This window comes from Hydra vulgaris, chromosome 14 (assembly GCF_038396675.1).
Source record: "Hydra vulgaris chromosome 14, alternate assembly HydraT2T_AEP".
NCBI lineage: Eukaryota > Metazoa > Cnidaria > Hydrozoa > Anthoathecata > Hydridae > Hydra > Hydra vulgaris.
Genome location: NC_088933.1, coordinates 28,257,501 through 28,279,719, shown reverse-complemented (window position 1 = coordinate 28,279,719; position 22,219 = coordinate 28,257,501). Strand labels below are relative to the sequence as shown.

Below are 22,219 nucleotides of genomic sequence, written 5' to 3'. Positions count from 1 at the left end.
TTAATTTAACACCAATAGAGATTGAAAAATATATTGGTGTCTATTTACAGATGGGGCTTGCTAAGATGCCATCGATTAGATCATATTGGGAAGCATACATGAGCTATGATGGGGTTAGCTCTGTTTTGTCACGAAATCTATTTTTGCGTAGTTACATTTTGTTGATAATATAAATGTAACACAGGAAACTAAGGATAGTGACCGCATTTGGAAGTTGCGCCCTTGGACTACAGGACTGCGCACAAATTTTTTGAAGGTATCACCAGAAGAATTTCATAGTGTGGATGAAATCATGGACATTAAAGGACATTCTCTATTAAAACAATACCCACCAAACAAACCAACCAAATGGGGATTCAAACTTTGGGGTAAAAGTGGATCTAGTGGATTTCTTTATGATTTTGATGTTTACCAGGGTAAAGAAACCGAATCAAGTAAAGCATCAACATATGGAGTCGGTGCATCGGTAGCCCTTAATATGTCATCCAGCTTACTATCTGGTCATAACACTTAAGTATTTGCAGATAATTTTTTCACATCGCTAACTCTGTTGAATATGCTCAAATTAGGTTATTTAAATTAATTCGCAGACTTGTACACCTGATTTATGCCAATTCTATGTTTGAGAAGCTTGAAAATATCTTAACCAAGGAAAGATATCAAAAATTACAAAAAAGTTTAAATCTCTTTAGCGAGATCTCTTTGGTATTACATGGATTTCTTGTTTTTCACCAATGAGTCTCACAGCAAATTGGTATGCTGGGCAAATGTGTTTTTTTATATAGCTTTATTAAGTTCGTTTGAAATACTGAACGGATTTTCAAGTGAAAGTTTTTTGGCTCTCCATCTGAAAAAATACTGATGGAAAGCCAGAAGAATCAGAAACAATTTCCAACTGAAAAGGGTACAACTTCATTTGAACTTTTGACGAGATATCTCTGGGATTGGTATGTATATCTTGCAATTGACCGGATGATCGAATTCACTTTTTATCAAAAAAGTGGTGGAAAGATAAATGGTTTTTGTCAATAAAACCATTTATCTTTCCACTATCTCTTTTTTTTTCAATAGTTTGATTCTTCTCGCATCGCCTAAATGTTTACTACTAAAGATTTAATAACTTTTAACGATATTTCAATTTTTGAATGTGAGTGGGTAGAATTGAACTTTCTAAAACCTTTTTCAGACTATTCAATTGAACTGATAAAATGGTAGTATTAGTAAAAAAACCAATATAATTTAATTTATTTTATTATTTATAAATGTATACATATAAATATTTTTATACAAATATTAATGTATTTATAAATGTTATTAAAGGTTATAAATATGTATACAAAATATTTATTAAGTACTAAAATTAACTGCTATTACTACTGAGACAATAGACAAGACATTTTGTACAAAAAATCTTTTGTTAAAAGATGCTTTAAAAAAATCTGCAATCACAAAAATTACAATAAAAGTGACGACTATAACAAAGATAAAAGCACTGACAGGGTGGCACTATTGAACTGACTGATCATTTGTAGCCGTTATTTGATTAGGTGCGCACCGTTGTGAAATTGTTTTGTCCTTTTTTTATTAAATAATAATACAACACTTAAAAAACACACTGTCAATGAATTTTGTGAAGCTCTTTCACTTATGGTTAACTCCAAAACTTGCTGGCCTTGCACACTATACTCGAACGTTTTGTGAAATTGAAAAAGTTTATTTGCAAATTGCTAACTGACTTTGAGTCCAAAATTGAGATAACTGATAAAGAGTTTGACACAATTTCGGCTGTTCAATTATATCTTGTGCCATTGAAATTGGCCATGGTAGCACTTTTTCCAAAATGTTGCAACATTTTTTTAGAAGATAAGACGCAGTTGTTTATGATCACCTCGGGGACACAGGTTTAGTTGTTAAGTAAAAAACTATGTTGATGCGACAATTAAAAATGCGATAGAAAACTTTTTTTTAGCTTTTTACATTATCTTCACTCGTCGATGTGTTTCACACTTTTAACACATCGACGATAACAATCTGCTCTCTACAAATCAACATGGCTTCCTTCATCATAAATCTTGTGTAACCAATCTAATTGAGACTTTTGAAAATTTCGTCTTCCTTAGCATCGCACCAGTTTATAGATGTAATCTACCTCGACTTTGCTAAAGTTTTTGATTCCGTACCTCACACCATGTTAAAATTAAAATGATTTGGAATAAACGGCAAACTACTACAATGGGTTAATTCCTTTTTAGTAGGTAGAAAGCAACGCGTTACAATTAACAATACGAGCTCTGACTGGGTTGGTGTTCATCAACTGTTCTTGGCCCTCTCCTTTTTATTCTTTTAAAAATGATCTTGCCCAACTTACTGAAGTAGTTGCCAACAATTCTTAATTTTTTTCTAAATCTTTATCGCAGACTAATTTCGTTGATCTGCAGGATCGTCTAAGCTTAGTATACAAGTGGTCAAACACTTGGTTACTTAAATTAAACATTTCGAAATACTGTGTTATCCATTATAGTAAAATCAATCCTATGTATAGTTACTTTTTGCAAAATAACCAAGGTGTAAATGAAAGCCTATGAAGCTCTACGGAAGCACACATTCAATCAGTTGTCTCCAAATCTTTACAAATTCTTGGTATGCTAAAAAAGACATTCACCATCATTGATAAAAAAATGACTCTCAAATTATATAAAGTGTTTATAAGACCACACCTTGAATATGGAGTGTCTGTTTGGGCCCCATTTTTAAAAACTGAAGTAGCTTCGGTTGAATCTGTTCAACGTAAAGCAACGAAATAGGCTTTAAGCTTGAGAAATCTTCAATACTTCAAAAGACTAAATCTACCGTCATTTGAGTTTCGGCGCCTACAATGCGATCTTATCCAAATACATCGATTTGATATAATTAATAATATATATCAACCAAAATTTATTAACTCATTGTCACGTGGTCCCCAATTAAAAATAAGACGTGAGTATGTTCCAAACTGTCTTCCAAGACACAACCAACTATATAATAGATCAGCAAAATACTGGAACAAACTACCTGAGCAAGTAACTTTCTACTCAACTGTACTTTCTTTTAAAATTAGATTAGATTGGTTGAGGAAAAAGTTCGGAACGAATATTTATAAAACTGGTTGTTTATAGTAGGGTGTTTTCCCTGCTCGCTGTATGTATATATTGTATGTATATTTTACGGCTACATCTATAATAATAATAATAATAAACAAAAATAAAAATTATTCTGCAAGATTTAAAACGTCATTTTCGTTGGTACTAAAATGAATTTCAGAAAAGAGTTCCATAGCTATTATTATCTAAAGATATGTTTTCTGATTGAAATGAGACGCTGACACAGTTTATTGCTTGAAGAGCTTTGAATCAAAAAGTTAGCATAATGATTAATTTAAATGACTGAATCCATTTTTAAGACTGAATCCAAAACTTTTTCTTCAATCAAAAGATTTATAGGTAAATCAAGGTTACGATGGAAGTTTATTTAATATTTCCTTGTACCGATCAGATTAGTTGATGAGGTAACTGGCGCCGTTGTTTGGCAAAATCCGGCTCCTTCGTTTTTACGTTTTTGTCGACCAATATGCATAGAGTTTTGCAAAAGAGACTCGTGAGAAAACTAAGGTTGTTGTAGAAGAAAAAAAAGCCAAATGCACTTTTTACGGCTATCCTATAATTAACAAAAGTTGTAAAATAATACAAGTGAAAATGAACTTTTTTAACAATGATAAATGGAAAAGTGTACAATATACAATATGTGGAACTAATCTACATGTATAATTTTTGGAGCTCTACGGCAAATGAACAATCTGACTAAAGTGTCTGCTAAGACACTTTAGTCAAATTGACTAAGACTAAAGTGTCTACTAAGCCTGAAAATCAAGAAGACCTTGGTACAGAAACGTTTTCGTGAGCAGCTAGGGTTAACCGACGACAAACCAAAACAAAGAAGTGGTAATACCTTATAATTGTTTTGACTATTATAACGGTAATTTTATACTATTAAGATATAGTACTTAAGTTTTTATAAAAGGGCTCTATGAAAATATTGTGATAATGTAATGTTTTCGGTATTCTCTTTGAGCCCTCTCTGCTTTAACTTTATTTTAATTATTATGTAATTTTCAGTAATTATTTATGTATTCTCTTTTACTGTATACGTATTTAAACATACATTGTAAAAATAATATTTATACCATATTAAACAGAAAAAAATAAAAAAATAAAAATAATAATGCCAATGATGGTAATACTGCTACCAATGATGGTAATACTGCTACCAATGATGGTAATACTGTTACCAATGATGGTAATACTGCTACCAATGATAGTAATACTGCTACCAATGATGGTAATGCTGCTACCAATGATGGTAATACTGCAAGGAGATTTTTTTACAATGCAAACTGCTCTTCTGAATCACTGGAGTAAATGAAAATTTGATTAAGTGACTTTAAATAATTCTACACATTCTTTTTTCAGGTGTTATGATAAACGCTGAAAGTTTTGGTACACATGCTATAGAAACTCTCCACATTTATGTGAGTACTCTATGCCGTCTTCAGTACACAAAACTTTACTTCACGGAGAAAGTATCATAAAATATTTTGCTGTACTGCCTATTGGTCAAATTTCAGAAGATTCGCAAGAGTCCTGTAATAAAGATTATTAAAAATAACACCTTCATCATGCCAGAAAATTTTCTGGATTAGCTACAAATAAGAAGGTATATCAAAATAATACTGATAAATCATGAATATATTTTCCAATTAAATAAGCATTTTATGTATTTTTTGCTGTTTCGAATACTTTCAAAGTTTTTTCATATAATTAAAAAGAACGTGTTTAGTTAAAAAAAAATTACAATTTTTAAGTTTTTGATTTTTATTTACAAATTTAATGTTTAAACTTTTTTTTTATAAGAAATATTTCCCCAGAAGCGACATATACTACTTTACATTTGTTCAAAATTTCAACACCTAATTTTTAGTAACAAAAAAGTCAGTGATTTTTAATCCAAAACAGATCTTTATTTCCACAATGCCCTGTCTGTTAAGTTCTTTATTTCATAAAAATCATTATTAAAAAGAAGAGTTTATATTTTGTATTGAATATTCAAAAACGATGCTTTTATTATCTTCTTAGTTCTACGGACATATTTTTTCTTTCTTGTATATATATAAGTAAGTGTTTTTTAAAAGGGTGGATTTCCTCAAGATGTTTTGAGCAAATTCACCTTTTAAAAAAAAACGGACTCATATATGTTGATTATTTATTATTAAACAGCATAATAAATGAAGTAAAACAAACAAAAATGATCTTAAAGAAAGGGGTGGGGGGGGGGGGGGGGGTGGGGGGGGGGGTGGGGGGGTTGTTGTGTGACGTATCTGTTTTTTTACCGAGTAAGGCCCAGAAATAATTTTTTGCAGATTGAGATCTAAAAAAAAGGGCCTCGTTGGGCAACATTTGCCGACTGCCAACTACACATCCCGTTTTGCCGACTCAACTGTCCAAAGTTGCAACTAATAAATTTCCTAGAGGATTTAGAGATAATAAATTTCCTAGAGGACACATTTCCTACGTCTCACTCAAGTCTTCTGCTCCAGCAAAGTATTTTTACGGGTTCGGTCAGCTTAGGTAAATCGATTTTTAGGCGCATTCCTAAAAAAATTTTCCTATACTCTGCCAGAGGCTCTGGTGGAAAAAAGGTCAGAGCCTCAGAATGCCTTGATTGACACTAAACATTAATCAAGTCCTTGAAATACGATGACTCACTATGATGTCATTATACGCCAATTCAAATCATATGACCTTAAAATTTTTAAAGACTTCTTTAAAGTTTTTGGGTTAAAAAATCAGCTTAACAGTTATTTTCATACTTTTTTACAATAAATATTATTCGACAATTACATCTAGGTTTGAAAATGTAAGATAAAAAAAAAGTAATAAGATAATTGTGAGATATGCTAGTGTATAAGAGCAAATAGCAGCTACAATGAATTTTATAAATTAATATAAACAAAGTTTTTCTTTTCTTTTCAGAATTCATTTATTTTAAATAATTTGTGTTTCAGAATGAATGTCATAATTAAAATTTTTTGTGTCTATCTTCTTGGTCTGTTTGTCTACAATGTGTGTAAAGCTGAAAACAGTGATATCTTTTCTAAAAAATATAACATGAAATTTGAAGAAATATTTGGTAAAGATTACAAAGAAAATATATTTAGCAAGCCTAAATCAGTATCAGAAGGACTTGACTGTGAAATTCGAAAGTTAGCATATCAATTTGCTATAAAGCTGAACCCTGGACAAGGTTCATTTAAGGAGTTAAGAGCTGTTTATGAAGCTCTACAGTTAGATGCTTGTGGGAGTAAATTTGTATATAAAAATAAATACAAGCCTTCTAAGCTTGATTTAAAAGATGCATTAAACGTTTTTGTTGATAATATTAATGGAGATTTTATTAGGACTGGAAAAATTAATTCACCTTTTCAAGATATTCAATCAGGTATAGATGAATGTCAGAAGCAGCTTAAATTTGGTTTTCCTAACAAGTGTGTTGTCAATATAAGAAGCGGACTGTATAACATTTCTTCTCCCTTATTGGTTACTTCAAGCAATCTTGTTTTAACAAATTATAGAGACGAAGAAGTAATTATTACATCAGATCTTAATATTGATGTAACTTGGAAATTATTCAAATCATCATTAGATATTTACATAGATGTTAGTCCAATATTTGAAAATCTTATTCCAAAGCAAAGCACAAAAAGTATAACATACTTAGGATCTGTTACAGTTTCAAAATGTAGAGAGATGTGTGAAGAAAAACCTATATGTTCATCCTTTATCTTTTTTGATAACTCAACAAAAGATTTTGCAAACCAATGTTATATTAGGACAGACGGAATGTGGAATACTCAAAAATTTAATGGAGTTATCTCTGGTAAAAAGGTATTTTTTTATATATATTTTTCAAGATTTTAAAAGTTAGTAAAATTTTCTTCCTAATGATCTTGCTAAAGGAGAAATAATACAAGACGATACGACGAGACGATAGAAGGTCAAGTTAAATAAGTATTTTTAATACTTATTTAACTTGAGCTTATATATATATATATATATATATATATATATATATATATATATATATATATATATATATATACATATATATATATATATATATATATATATATATATATATATATATATATATATATATATATATATTTATATTTATAAATATAGATATATGTACTGAAGCCCCTGGCAGCAGGCTATTTCAGTATGTTGTCAGACTGCTCACATAAACCAGCAGTATAAGATATATATATATATATATATATATATATATATATATATATATATATATATATATATTTTTTTTTTATACACCACGCCCCTGATATACATTACTTGTTAAGAGATTTTGTTTCATAACAAAAGTCGCAAGTTTACTTAATATACATATTTATATTGTTAAAAGTTAATTTACATCAGTTGCATATTTTAATGTACCACATTGTTACTAAATTTAATTTGAAACCATCTCTTTTATAGTTTAAATGTCATTTAATTAAACAATATTGTTATTAAAAAAAATTTAAAACAATTTTCAAAGAAATTTAAAAATTTGAAAATTTGAAAAAAAATCTTTCCTTATTTAAAAAAACTTATACTTCCTATTTATTTCTTAAAATAGATAGGGAGTATAATTCATAACGCAACATCGTTGTCTTTTTTTTTATGTTTTTTAATTTAGTGTGTTTTTATATTTAGTGTGTTTTTCTTTAAATGAAGTGGCAAATGTTTATGGGTAAATTTCTTAACTGTCAAAAAAAAAAAAGCAAGCAACAATTTTTTTTAAACATTTTAGCTTTAATAAAATCTTTGTCTACTACTCATAACCTAATTAATTATTTCTGAATGGTAATCATTCTATGATCAATTTAAAAAATTATTGGTAATAAGAACTTGAGTTAAAAAGCAATTTCAGCTCTCGGAGTTAGGGTCAGCATTTGTCAATGCCGATCTAACTGCCAACTTAAAAGTGTTCAAGGTCTGCAAAAAATTGCAGACCTCGTTTCTATGTTATACGGTAACCTGTTTGCATCAAATTTTTTTTCGCCAACCTGATGCTGACTTCTAACAGTTTAAGGTTGGCAATTTTTTGCCAACCTCTTTTTTCATAGTTGCAAGTTCTGATATATACACACACACATATATATATATATATATATATATATATATATATATATATATATATATATATATATATATATATATATATATATATATATATATATTCTGGAGAATCTTTAATAATATCAATAATAAGGCCAAATCTATAATTCCACCTCTCTTGTATGGTTCAGACTTTGTCACCTCACCTAAAGACAAAGCCAAATTGTTTGCTAAAAACTTTTCATCAATATCATCTCTTGATTCTACTAGTTGCGTTCTACCTGATATTGCCAACAAACAGGTTGATCCATCACTTGACACTCATATCACTCCAGCATCTGTATCTAAAGTGATTTCCTGCCTAGACTCTTCTACAGCTTGTGGCCCGGACAACATACCTGCTATTGTCTTGCGGAAGTGTTCTCCGGAGCTGTCATCTATACTCTCAAAACTATTCAACAAGTGCTTATCAGAGTCTTGTTTATCAGCCTGCTGGAAAGCGGCATCTGTTATCCCTATTTTCAAAAATTCTGGAGAGCGATCTGATTCGTCTAACTACCGTCCCATAAGTCTTCTTCCTATCATAAGCAAGGTTTTTGAATCTTTAATTAACAAACACTTAATTTCTCATCTTGAATCTAATAACTTACTTTCGGACCATCAATATGGATTTCGATCTTCTCGTTCTACAGCTGATTTGCTAACAGTAATAACTGGCAGGTTTTATTTTGCATTAGATGAAGGTGAGAGGTTAAGGCCATCGCTCTTGACATTTCTTGACATTTCATGGCTTTTGATGAAGTTTGGCATCCTGGTCTTCTCCATAAGCTTTCTTCTTATGGTGTATCCGGCAACATCTTTAAGATCATTGAATCCTTCCTTTTCAATCGTAGCATAAAAGTTGTCCTCGATGGACAACACTCTTCTTCTTATTCTGTAACTTCATTGGTTCCTCAAGGTTCTATCCTTGGCCCTATACTCTTTTTAATTTACATTAACGATCTTCCAGATAATCTCACATCTAAGGTGGCATTGTTTGCAGATGATACTACCATATATTCTTGTTGTGATAAGAAACCAACACCCTCTGATTGCTTAGAGGGGGCATTTAAGCTTGAAAAGGATCTCACTTCTGCTACAGCATGGGGCTCACAGTGGCTGGTGAACTTTAATTCAGATAAAACTCAATTTTTTTCAGCCAATCATTATCGCAATAATTTAGATCTTCCTATATTTATGAACGGTGATGTACTCGATGAGTCACCTACTCTTCATCTTCTAGGATTAACTCTTACTTTCAATATTTCTTGGAAACCATATATCAAATCAGTTGCAAAATTAGCATCCGCTAAGGTTGCATCTCTTTATCGAGCTCGTCACTTTCTTACTTCGGATTCTATTCTCTATCTCTATAAATCTCAAATCCGGCCTTGTATGGAATACTGTTGCCATATCTGGGGCGGATCTTCTAATGATGCCCTTTCTCTTTTAGACAAGGTGCAAAAACGCATTGTAAATATAGTTGGACCTGCTCTTGCAGTCAACCTCCAACCATTATCACATTGTCGTAATGTTGCTTCTCTTTCTCTTTTCTACAAATACGATAATAGGCACTGCTCTAAAGAGCTAGCGTCTCTTGTGCCATCTACTAAAATTCATTTTCGTGTTACTCGTCATTCAATTAAGTGTCATCCTTTTTCTGTGACTGTTCCTAAGTGCTCCAAAAACGCTTATTTGTCTAGCTTTTTTCCTCGAACATCAGTTCTCTGAAATTCACTTCCTTCATCTTGCTTTCCTGCTTCATATAATTTGCAATCTTTTAAGTCGTCCGTCAATCGTTATTTTGCTCTGAAATCTTCATCTTTTCTCTTTCAGTAACCTCCAACTTTAATTAGTGGCTGCTTGCAGCCTTGTTGGAAGTGAACATGTTTAAAAATATATATATATATATATATATATATATATATATATATATATATATATATATATATATATATATATATATATATATATATATATATATATATATATAGTCATGGACAAAAGTTTGCGACCACTGCAATTTTGTACAAAAAACACTCAAAATTTAGAAAAACAAGTAGTAAATTATAAATCGGTACATATATTTCGAATGTTTATTCACACTATACAGGTTAAACAGCATATCTATTCATATTTTAGTATTTACAATGAAATCCTTTATTTTTGAAAATATTTCAATACGTCCTGTCATCGATTCACACAGTTTCTTGCAATAGTCCGGCGTAATTTCCTGCACCCACACGCGTTTAATCCAGTTGATGAGGTCACCTTCAGAACTTGGGCTATGTGCAGCAATCTTCTGCTTTATTACAGTCCAAACATTCTCAATAATATTGAGATCTGGACTGTTGCCTGGCCAAGGTTCCAGTAGCAGGATGTTTTCAGAACGCAGCCAGTCCTTAACAGTCTTGGTACCATGACAAGGTGCGCCATCATGCTGGAAATGAGTGATGCTCTAATTGACAATTAGCACAAATTGGTACAAAATTGTAGCACTAAAGTAGCCCAAAAGCAATTCAGAGTAGAATACATTAAAATATATGCGAAAATCGCAGAGGTTGCAAACTTTTGTCCATGACTGTATATATATATATATATATATATATATATATATATATATATATATATATATATATATATATATATATATATATATATATATATATATATATATATATATATATATATATATATATATATATATATATATATATATATATATATATAACAATACAAAAAATATATAACAAAACAATATATAAGTATAACAATACAAAACAACACAAAATAAAATTATTCCAAAAACAAAGTTATGGTTATAAAAGTTGAAGTACATTCAGCTGTTAAATTGAAGCTTATAAATACCATCTTAAGAATAAATAAATTATTCTGTAAATTAAGTCAAAATAATTGATTTCTCAAAAAAATAATGCATAAAGTTTAGTTTATTTATTTAATTATTATCATAATGCAGGATTAAAATATTCAAATACCCTTGGTTAGAAAATCTGTAAATTAATAAAAAAAGGCAGATGCTGATTCCGATTCTAATTGTATAAAAAGTGGCAGACTAAGCTGATGCCGATTAATCAGAACATCACTAATATATATATATATATATATATATATATATATATATATATATATATATATATATATATATATATATATATATATATATATATATATATATATATGCAAGGGGCGAATTAAGTGATCGCGAATTGAAAATTCCGTAAAAAATTATGGTCTTTAAACTTGTAAAGCTGTTATGAATGGTCCGAAAATAACGCGCAAAAATGGTTTTCAAGAAAAACAAAATTTGGAGACCAGAAATTTTTACGGAATTTTCAACTCGCGATCACTTAATTCGCCCCTTGTATTTGTGTGTGTGTATATATATATATATATATATATATATATATATATATATATATATATATATATATATATATATATATATATATATATATATATATATATATACATGAATACTATATATATATATATATATATATATATATATATATATATATATATATATATATATATATATATACATGAATACTATATATATATATATATATATATATATATATATATATATATATATATATATATATATATATATATATATTTATATATATATATATATAGTATTCAGCACTCAGCAATGCCGACCTAATTGCCTACCTCAAAGTGTTTTAGGTCAGCAAAAAATTGCCGACCTTGTTTTTTATGCTTTTTTTGGTAACCCCTTTATGTCAAATTTTTTTTTGCCAACCTGATACTGACCTCTAACAGTTTGAGGTCATCAAATAATTGCCGACCTCATTTTTCCTAATTCCGATTGTTGAGTATTTATATATAGCACATTTTCAACCTCCTTTATTATAATCCTAATAATAATTTTTCATTCTGTCCCTAGAATAAATAGAGCTCAGGCTCTTGGTCATCAGTAAAAACAAAGAGTTTTAAATAACAAAAATAAATTAAAGATTTGAATACTAAATAATGTAAAAAATAAATATTTAAAAACAATATAATATAATCATTTAATAAAAATTTAAAACTATGCTGAAAAACTTTTGATCAGCACTTGTATGCCATAGTAAAGACAGACCAATTATTATGTGAATAATTACCAAATGTTTTTAAGGGCTGAGTTACTAATAAATCTTTAACAATCATATATTTTCAAAACCAAAAAGACATTTTTATGATATATTTAAAAACCTTATTTTTAATTATAATAATAATTAAAAATAAGGTTTTTAAATATATGTCTACCAAATTTTACATAAGTACTAATATGAGGTCGAGCTTTTTAAAAAAGTGAATATATTTTTTATTTAGTTGCTATAGATACCTAAGTTTTCTTAACAGCAACTAACTTTTATTAGTTGCATCTGTATTATTTTAGAGTTCAGGCTCCTAAATTTTACAAATATTGTAGTTTTTATATATTTTCACTTACTTTTTAGGTAAATATTTTTTCTGCTGATTTAAGTGGTTTTAAATTGCCTGTCTTTGACCAAATGTTTTTTGCTGATCAACGTTTAGTAAAAGCTCGATTTCCAAATGCTAATCCAGAAATTCAAGGTCTTCATACTTTTCCCACAGGTTACATTGGTCAAGCAGTGTCATGGTTGCCCCCTAAAGTTGTTTCTCCTCCTATAGATATAAAATTGCAGTCTCCGAGTAGACCTAATTCTTATTTCAGCAGCTTCTTTGTTGGTGTTGGTGGAACTGTATCCCAATTTGATCCTCCAAGTTCATATTGGGGATCTTCATCTCCTGTTGCAGGCAGTACGTACAATGTTCCCTCAGGATTGCATTACTATAATGACTCTGAATTTAATTCACGTAGCTGGAAGAACCCAAGTACTGGTGTTGTACATGCTTTTCATGGGTATCATTGGGGAAATTGGATGTTTAAATTGGACAGTAGAGATCAGGTAATCTAAAAAATTTAATTTCTTAATAAAAATTTATTAAAAAGTTTTTTGAATATCTTGTTTGTTTAATTATATATAGGAAAGCCAAACGCTGAAATGGAGCTGGGGTGGTTTTCAAGAAGCTCGTGGAGATAGTAATGGTCGAGAATGGTATATTGAAAATATATTTGAAGAACTAGATGTAGCTAATGAATGGTTTTACGATAAAGAAGAAAAAGTTTTATACTATTTTCCAAATGTGACAGCAAATGGAGAGTTTATATTACCATCAAAGGTTTGTTTGTGCGCATAACATTATAAAAGTTTATTATAGGTTAAAATTTCTGTTTTTACTCTTTAAGTCTTTATATTCTATTATGTGCGAAATTAATAAAAAAAAATTTATTGCTAATTTTGGCAATAATTTTATGCCAAAAAATTTGTTTTCTGTTACATGCTAAACTTTTTTTTTTAAACAAAGAAAAAATTATTTATCAGATAATTTATCAGAAGTATAATACATTCTTTTTTAAATAAAGAAAAAGTTATTTATCAGATAATTTATTAGAAGTCTAATAAATTTTTTTTAAAACAAAGAAAAAGTTATTTATCAGATAATTTATCAGAAGTTTAATACATTCTTTTTTAAGTTCAAGCTCTTTATTATATCCTAAACTCCTTCTTAGAGAGCTAATAAACTCCTTCTTAGAGTCCCTAAAACTCTTTCTTAGAGAGCTAATAAACTCTTTCTTAGAGTCCCTAAAACTCTTTCTTAGAGAGCTAATAAACTCCTTCTTAGAGTCCCTAAAACTCTTTCTTAGAGAGCTAATAAATTCCTTCTTAGAGAGCTAACAAGGGATTTGAGCTGCACAATAATCTATGCATAACACCTTCATTTAAAACTTTTTGTGAAAAACTTTCCTGAACTTCCTCAGAAAGAAAAGTTACTGGTAATGGTATATCTTTTACTTGATTACTCAAGTTCATCAGCATTAATTTTGTTTTCATGATGAAACACAAAGAATTAGTTAAAAACATTTCATAAGACTTTGATCCAAGTTATGTATTTTTGCAGACATCTATAGTTTTGTAAACCAACTTATGCTATGTTTTCATCATTTGTACCTGAACTGCTGCTTTTTGATACAACTATAATTAAACCTAAGTAATCTTTTGTCTTTTGAAAGAGTTACTTAAAGGCAAAATTGTAGTGGTCACTTTTCTATCAATAACTGTGCACTCTAGTTTATGTTTAATAATAAAGGAGTTAAAGACCATTTGTCTCAAATGTAAACTCTCCTGAAAAGTTAAAAAAAAAACAATCCTCATCTTTATACACAAAGTAGAACTTGATAGATAAAATGGCTTTTATCTATTAAGATCTACTTTGTATATCATTATTCAAACACAGAACAGAAAGGGAGATGTAAAAATAAAAAGGTTTTATTCTTGTGTAATAACCTCAACACTTTTTACATTTTGAAATCTCACTGCTCTGCAGTAAAGTGGAGAAGGAAAAAAAGAAGCACCATCTTAGCTTAAAGTGTAAAAATGTAAATTTGGAGAGTGAGATAAATACAAGCAGTTAAAAAAATTACATTACCTGTAGTACTTTGAGGAACTTTTTTTGATAAATGTGAATTTAAAATGTCTATAGTATAAATTTTATTGCACCTTAACATTGATGAATTTTTTTCCTTATTTGGTAAATAATTGAGTATTATAATTGAGTAAAACATCTCCTCTCTTTCAACAGCAATGCTTGATTTTACTGCTCTCTTTTTTTCAGAAGCTTGGGTGAATGGTATGGAGTTTGCACCTGGTGGTCAATTAAATAGTAAAAAAACATCATAATTCCATTACTTTAATTTTTATGGGGGAGTTTTAAGCTATAGTTCATTTGTTTCAGATTTGTTTCACTTCTTGTTTGTAGATCTTTTTTTAACACGATTTTTTTATGCAACTCCAATCTATCATTGCGCCTGTTTACTTTATTTCATTTTTGTTAAATTCTTTAGAAAGGAATTCATTGTTTTGTCAGAGATCCCTGTAACTTTATAAGCATCAATTTGTAACTGATTTATTTAAGTTGTTTTTCTAAGCAGGAAGCAATTTTCTACAAATTTCTTTATTTTTCATTATAATTGAAAAAAGTTTTAATTTAAAAATATATTAAAATTTTTTTTAGGTTTTTACATAATAATTATCAGAAATATATTTAAACTTAAAATAGGTAAACCAAATAACTTAATAATGCGTAATAGCATTAATTTTTATTGTTTCTTTGACTTCCGAAATTGCATTTAGTTATAAAGAATTCATAGTTAGTGAACAAATGCAAATTACAAACAAGTTTTAAACCTGCTAAACTTGAATTAGCGCAACGTTCCACAAGAAAGCATCTACAATATTGAGATACTGTAAAAAAGTTATTACCATTGCAGGAAATGTTAGCATATAATTTATTTATTATATTTATACCTATTGATTATATTTTCTCTTATTTTGACACTTAAATTTAAAGAAAAAATGATTATTGAAATTATAAAATTTTGATTAATTCAAAAACTGCCATTAAAAGGTGAAGTTTGAACAAGCTTGAAAACTTTTCTAAGAATTTTAAATCATAAAAAAAAATATATTTAAATGAAAGGTTTTTTTTATTGAAGGGTAATACTTTTAAAATTTTGCAAAAACAAAAAAATTTACACAAGTAATCATTTACGCAGATTTCTGGCTTACACTGCATTGTTACAAACAAACAAAAAAAATTTAAATTATTTTCCCCAATATTAAATACTTTGAGCCAACTAACCTTGTGAAAATTTTGGTAAATTACCCCAAAAAACAGTAGCTATTGAAAAAAAGGACTGGAAATAGTAAATCAGTTGTGACTGTAATCTTTACTCATAGTGGCTCGTGAACTTTAATTCAGATAAAACTCAATTTTTTTCAGCCAATCATTATCATAATAATTTAGATCTTCCGATATTTATGAACGGTAATGTACTCGATGAGTCTATGATGAATCTAGCCTTCATCTTCAAAATTAGCTTGCAAAATGCTAAGATTGCATCTCTTTATCAAGCTCGACACTTTCTTACTCTGGATTCTATTCTCTATCTCTATAAATCTCAAATCTGGCCTTGTATGGAATACTGTTGCCATATCTAGGGCGGATCTTATAATGATCTCTTTCTCTTTTAAACAAGATGCAAAAATGCATTGTAAACATAGTTATACCTGCTCTTGCAGCCAACTTCCAACCATTATCACGTCGTTGTAATGTTGCTTCTCTTTCTCTTTTCTACAAATACTATAATGGGCACTGCTTTAAAGAGCTAGCGTCTCTTGTGCCATCTACTAAAATTGATTCTCGTGTTACTCATCATTCGATTAAACCTCATCCTTTTTCTGTTCCTAAATGCTCAAAAAACTTTTATTCCTCTAGTTTATTTCCTCGAACAACAGTTCTTTGGAATTCGCCCCCTTTATCTTTTCTCTTCCAGTAACTTTAAACTCTAATAGTGGTTGCTTGCAGCCTTGTTGGAAGCGAAGATGTTTTTTTTAAAAAAAAAAAGATTTTTTAGCGTGACCCTTAATTACACTTTAGGTCTATATATATAAATATTTATATATATATATATATATATATATATATATATATATATATATGTATATATATATATATATATATTTATTAGAGGTGTGCCGGAACCAGTATATGCCGGGTCCTCGATTCCGGGTACCTAGTGATAAAAACCTGGTCTGAAACCGGGTACCCATCACTGAGTCCATTAAAAAAAGTAAGAATAAAAAAAATTTAAACAAATAAAAAATTATTTAGACAACACTTTTTTGCTGTATTTTATTTTAAATTCTTTTATGATTTTTTGTTTTGATTGAAAACTTCATTTGAACAGAATTTAGATTTTTTTAAATGACTAAAAAATAATTAAAACCCCCTAAAACTATGCAATATTTCTATGTTTTTAGCAGCAGTGACGCAGTGGTATATTGCTCACCTCAGAAACAGGAGGAAGCACCCCCTTCTTGTTTTTGAGGGAGAACGCCTCTCCCCCTACTTTTTTGTGCTGACCTTTTTTTCTTATTCTTTTTTAAAGAAATTGATGATTTTATAAGAAAAAGAGAAATTCCGGGTACCCGGTAAAACAGCTGAATTACCGGGTACCCGACACATCTCTAATATTTATATATATATATATATATATATATATATATATATATATATATATATATATATATATATATATATATATATATATATATATATATATACACACATATATGTGAATATATACCATAAAAAATACTTATCGCTAAAAGTATATCATACTGGTTCTCGTAAGAGTTATAATTTAAATGAAATTTTAAAATGATATTGCTATAAATATTGATATTGCTATAAAATTTCATAAAAAATAACCTCAACATTTTTTGTCAAAATTTTTTTTTTTTTTTTGAACCTAATTTTTCAAATAAATTAATTTATTTTAAAAAATTATTTATTCTGAAAACTTTTTTTTTAAGTTCTGATTCTTTTGAGACCCAGGTTGATGTTCTTTTAAAGAAAATTTTTTCCTGATATGTGGGGCCCAAGTTTTATCTAAGGGTCATGCTGGGTGACCTTTTTTAAAAAATAAATTAAAACTAAAGTTTATCTATTTTTTTATAAGACCAAACAAAATTACTAAAAAGTTATAAAATTCTTATACAGTATTACCATGCTTGGACAGGAATGGCGTGCAATCGTATGCTGTAACTGACCATGCCAATAATATTTTTTCTTTACAATTTAACCATAGCGGTTTTGATGTTTTAACAATTTAAATGCTATAAAAAAAATTGTTATGTTATAAATAATTTTAAATTCTTGATCTTTTCTAAAGTTTTATACAAAGGCTTTGAATAAAATAAAAAAGTAATTATAGTGTTTAAACTGAAAACCTTTTTTTTTTTTTTTTTTAATGATAAATTTAAATATAGTAATTTGTTTGAAACAATTTTTTTCTTTTTTTTTTTAAGTCTTTCTAAAAATCTTTTGATAGATAATTAAGTTACTTAAAATTATGAAAATTAAAAGTTAAATTAAATCTTCTGTTGCAATAGAATGATTTAATTGCTTTGTTTTTTTGTTTCTATTTTTACAAAGAATTGTTTAAAACTTTTTCTTTTTTTAACTTGACTAACTAATCAGAGCATGAAATGATTCAAAATAACTATTTTAAATAGACTACGGTATTTTTTTAAAAAAAAAATTTTTTGTTGCAACTTTTTTGGAAAAAACAAATGTTTATACAATTTAAAAATAATATATAACACTTTTTAGTAATTTAAATAAAATTTGTTCATTTATTAAACAATCATTAGAAGTAATTCATAAAAGTGTTTTGCGTAACTTAAATAAAACCTTTCAAAAGATAAATTTTTAAGTAATTTTTTTTAAACGCAATTAAAAATGTAACAAAAAATAATTTTTGTTTCGAGTTAAAGTTTTTTTTAGTTTTTTTGTTACACAAAAAAGATGTGAAAAAAAATGAGTCTAATATAATATATATTTTTGTTTTATAATTATTTTTATACTTTTTAGTATGAAAAGTATGAAAAAAACTTTATGGATAACCAATAATATAATGATCTCTACTTGCGTAAATTTTGAGATGTAATAGACCGGGTGAATAGTAAGCGACCGGGACTATGGCCGGGGCTAGGTTTGATAACACATAGCCGCAACGGGGGCCAGGTTTATGACCATGGCTGCATAAATATTGATAGATCCCATAAAAATGTTATTTTTAATTAAAATTTATGATATGAGTTATAATTAAAAACAATTATTTTTTACTTATAACTCAGAACAAAATAATTTTATAGGATCTATCAATTTTAATGCAGCCCCGGCCGGGTTTATGACCGGGGCTGCATTAATATTAATAGATACTATAAAAGTATTGTTTTTAATTATAACTCATATCATAAATTTTAATTAAAAATAACATTTTTATAGGATCTGTCAATATTTATGCAGCCCTGGTCATAAACCTGGTCCCGGTCGCGACTATGTGTTATCAAACCTAGCCCTGGCCATAGTTCCGGTCGTTTACTACGGGTGAATAATAAAAAGCAATTGCTTTTACTCAGTAATTGGTCAGATTTACATGAATAAAAATTTTAGCAATTTTGCTTAAGTTTTTATTCACGTAAAGCTGAGTAATTACTGAGTAAATTGCTAAACTTTACGTGAATAAAAATTTATGCAAAACTGCTGAAAACCGAACAATTACTGAATAAAAGCAATTCCTTTTTTTTTTATTCACCCGACCTATTATTAATATAATTAATGATAAAATCAATGGTTTTTTCCTTTTTTTAGTTATGTTTTATAAGTATTTATTATGTTTTATCTCCTCAATATTTTTTTAAAATGGCTAGTTTCAAGTACCACAACTGCCCTCTTTGATTCGAATGATTGGTTCTAAAGATAATCCTATTTTGAATACTACTATTTCTGGTCTTACTTTACTTCATTCAACTCAAACATTTATGGAGCCTTATCAAGTACCCAGTGGAGGAGATTGGTCTGTTCATCCAAATGGCATGTTGTTTTTAGAAGGAACCGTAGATGTTACTATTAGTAATTGCATATTTAATTCTCCAGGAGGAAATGGAATTTTTGTAAAGTAAGCATCATGTTTTTTTTTCTATACACTTCCATATATTTTTTCTATACACTTCCATATATTTTTTCTATACACTTCCATATATTTTTTTTTATACTTTATAAACTGTTTATAAAGCTGTTTAAGTTAAGTATAAAGTTTATAAATGTTTCTCTAACAAACTGAAAATTTTTACTTAAGATGCAATCTGTAGTTTTGTTTTAAAGTTTTTGTTCAAAATATTTTTTCTTTGTCTTTTGAGACATTTTAAAAATATTTGAGACAAAATGACTATAAGAAACCACAGTGAGACCATTTTTAATAAGGAAACATCAAAAAGTGTGTTTTTTATATTTTTAAAAGTGCGTTGAAAAATGCGTTTAAAAGTAAGTTGAAAAGTGCGTTGAAAAAAGTAGAATAACTGGTTTATATATTTTAGTATTAAATATACTATAAATATGTATAGATTTATAGAAATTTATGTTTTATAATTTATTTTTTTCAAGTAGTTACATGTGTGTTAACTAATTTTTCAGAGGTTTTCACAGAAATTTACAAATTTCTCAAAACACCATGTTTAACCTTGGTGACAATGGTATAGTTCTTGTTGGTCAGTCTGAGCTCATTGATGGAAGTGAAGGTGATCACCCTTATGGTACTAGTATTTACAAAAATATTATTTATGAAAATGGTATTTGGGGAAAGCAGGTAAAGCTTTTTCTTAATGTTTATCTATAAAATACTAATATTTGGAAAATAATTTTTTTTTTTGGTAATAGTTTTAAAATAATAAATATCAGAAGAAAAAAGAAATGTTTTATCAAGTCAAACAAATTTTTTTTTAGGTCATTTAAATGTCTGCTCTTTTTGACTTTGACGCTTTTAGAGTCACTTTTTGTCGTCTTTAGAATTAAATTGCTTATTTGCAACAAATGTGTTAAAGCGCTTTTAAAATGATTATCAGTTGGAACCAGGTCAGGAAAGTATGGTGGATGAGGCAGGATTTTATAACCAAGTTAGCTGATTCAGTCTTCTACATTTGAAATTTAATGCCACTGCATGCAAAAAGCACTGGCCAGATGGTCATTTTTAGGTCGGTCTGGGTGATTTAAAAAGTTCGCCTTTTTCTGCTATTTATATTAGAAACAGTGAAAAGAATGCTTTAAATAAAATTTAAAATAATTAGTAAAAAAAATGGCATCATGAACATCTTACTGAAATTCTAAATAAAATAATTTAAATAAGAACGCCAAAAAATAAAAAATAACAAAATTTTTAAAAAAATACTAGACTAAGAATTAAAATAAAAATGTAAAAATCTTTTACTTAAATTCAAGATAAAATAATTTTTAAAAATCATTTAAATTCTAAATAATATAATTACATTAAAAACAGCTTAGCAAGCGTTTTATTTAAATTCTAAATAAAATAATTCATACACAAATATGTTTTCACGATTTTTCATAAAAGTTTTTGATGAAAAAAATGATTTTGGCAAACGTTTTTTTATGCGCTCACCAACGTTTTTATTGGCGTGTAGGCGAGCGATAAAGGGCTTGAGCTAAAGCGCTGGCTAATAGGAAAAAACTGCTTATGCAATCAGGCATAATTGTGAGACAGTAAAGTATTTTTTTTTTAAATTGCAGGGCAAAGAATTTTTATGAAATGTGTCTAGTACCTGACAGTAAGTTTGTCCATTATTTGTATGACAGTAGGTTTGTCCAGTGTTTGTATGACTAGGTTGAAGAAATTTGTGATGATTTGGTTGGAAATCACCAGACTGTTATCATAGCCTTTTTTGGGTATAATCCTGGCTTTGACTTATGTTTGTATACCTCGTCTTGTATCATTGTTATACAAGATCTACTTCTTATCACAGGGCAAAATGCTTTTTCTATTCACTCTCTGTTAGTTTTTTCCATTCACTTTCTATTTTCTATTTACCGTTTTTACCATTTTTAGAAGAAACAACACATTTATATAAAATGTTTTTTGATAAACATTTTCCACTTATTTGTTTCTTTGTTTACAATTGCAAATTTCTATTATTTTTTCTGAGTTTCTTTTTTATACAACATAGAATTATTGTGACCTTTTATAATCCCCAATATAAGTTAAAATAAAATAATATTATACAAATAAAAAGTATTCAAAAGACATCATGCTGTCAAAATAAATGAGAATCAAAAGATAAAACTACATACATGAAACCTAAGATTAAAAAAATTTATGATCTTATATTGAATTGGTCTTTAGATTTAGACAAATCTTTAAATCAGCACCTCCATATAACAGTCATTCCTAAAAATGTATATGGTGCCTACGAGAAAAATATGAAATACACATTTGA

At 28.2% G+C, this 22,219-nt stretch overlaps 1 protein-coding gene across 1 annotated transcript in view; it reads left to right on the top strand.

The window, feature by feature from the left end:
* The first annotated feature begins 5,848 nt into the window (after positions 1-5,848).
* The window catches only part of LOC101236102 (uncharacterized), a 34,061-nt gene continuing 17,690 nt past the window's right edge, over positions 5,849-22,219 (top strand). Inside the window, exons 1-5 of the mRNA XM_065817670.1 lie at positions 5,849-6,977; positions 12,737-13,210; positions 13,290-13,484; positions 19,643-19,890; positions 20,406-20,577. Of these exons, the coding sequence (XP_065673742.1) occupies positions 6,099-6,977; positions 12,737-13,210; positions 13,290-13,484; positions 19,643-19,890; positions 20,406-20,577 (1,968 nt within the window). The 5' untranslated portion in view covers positions 5,849-6,098. The remainder of the gene's footprint in view (positions 6,978-12,736; positions 13,211-13,289; positions 13,485-19,642; positions 19,891-20,405; positions 20,578-22,219) is intronic.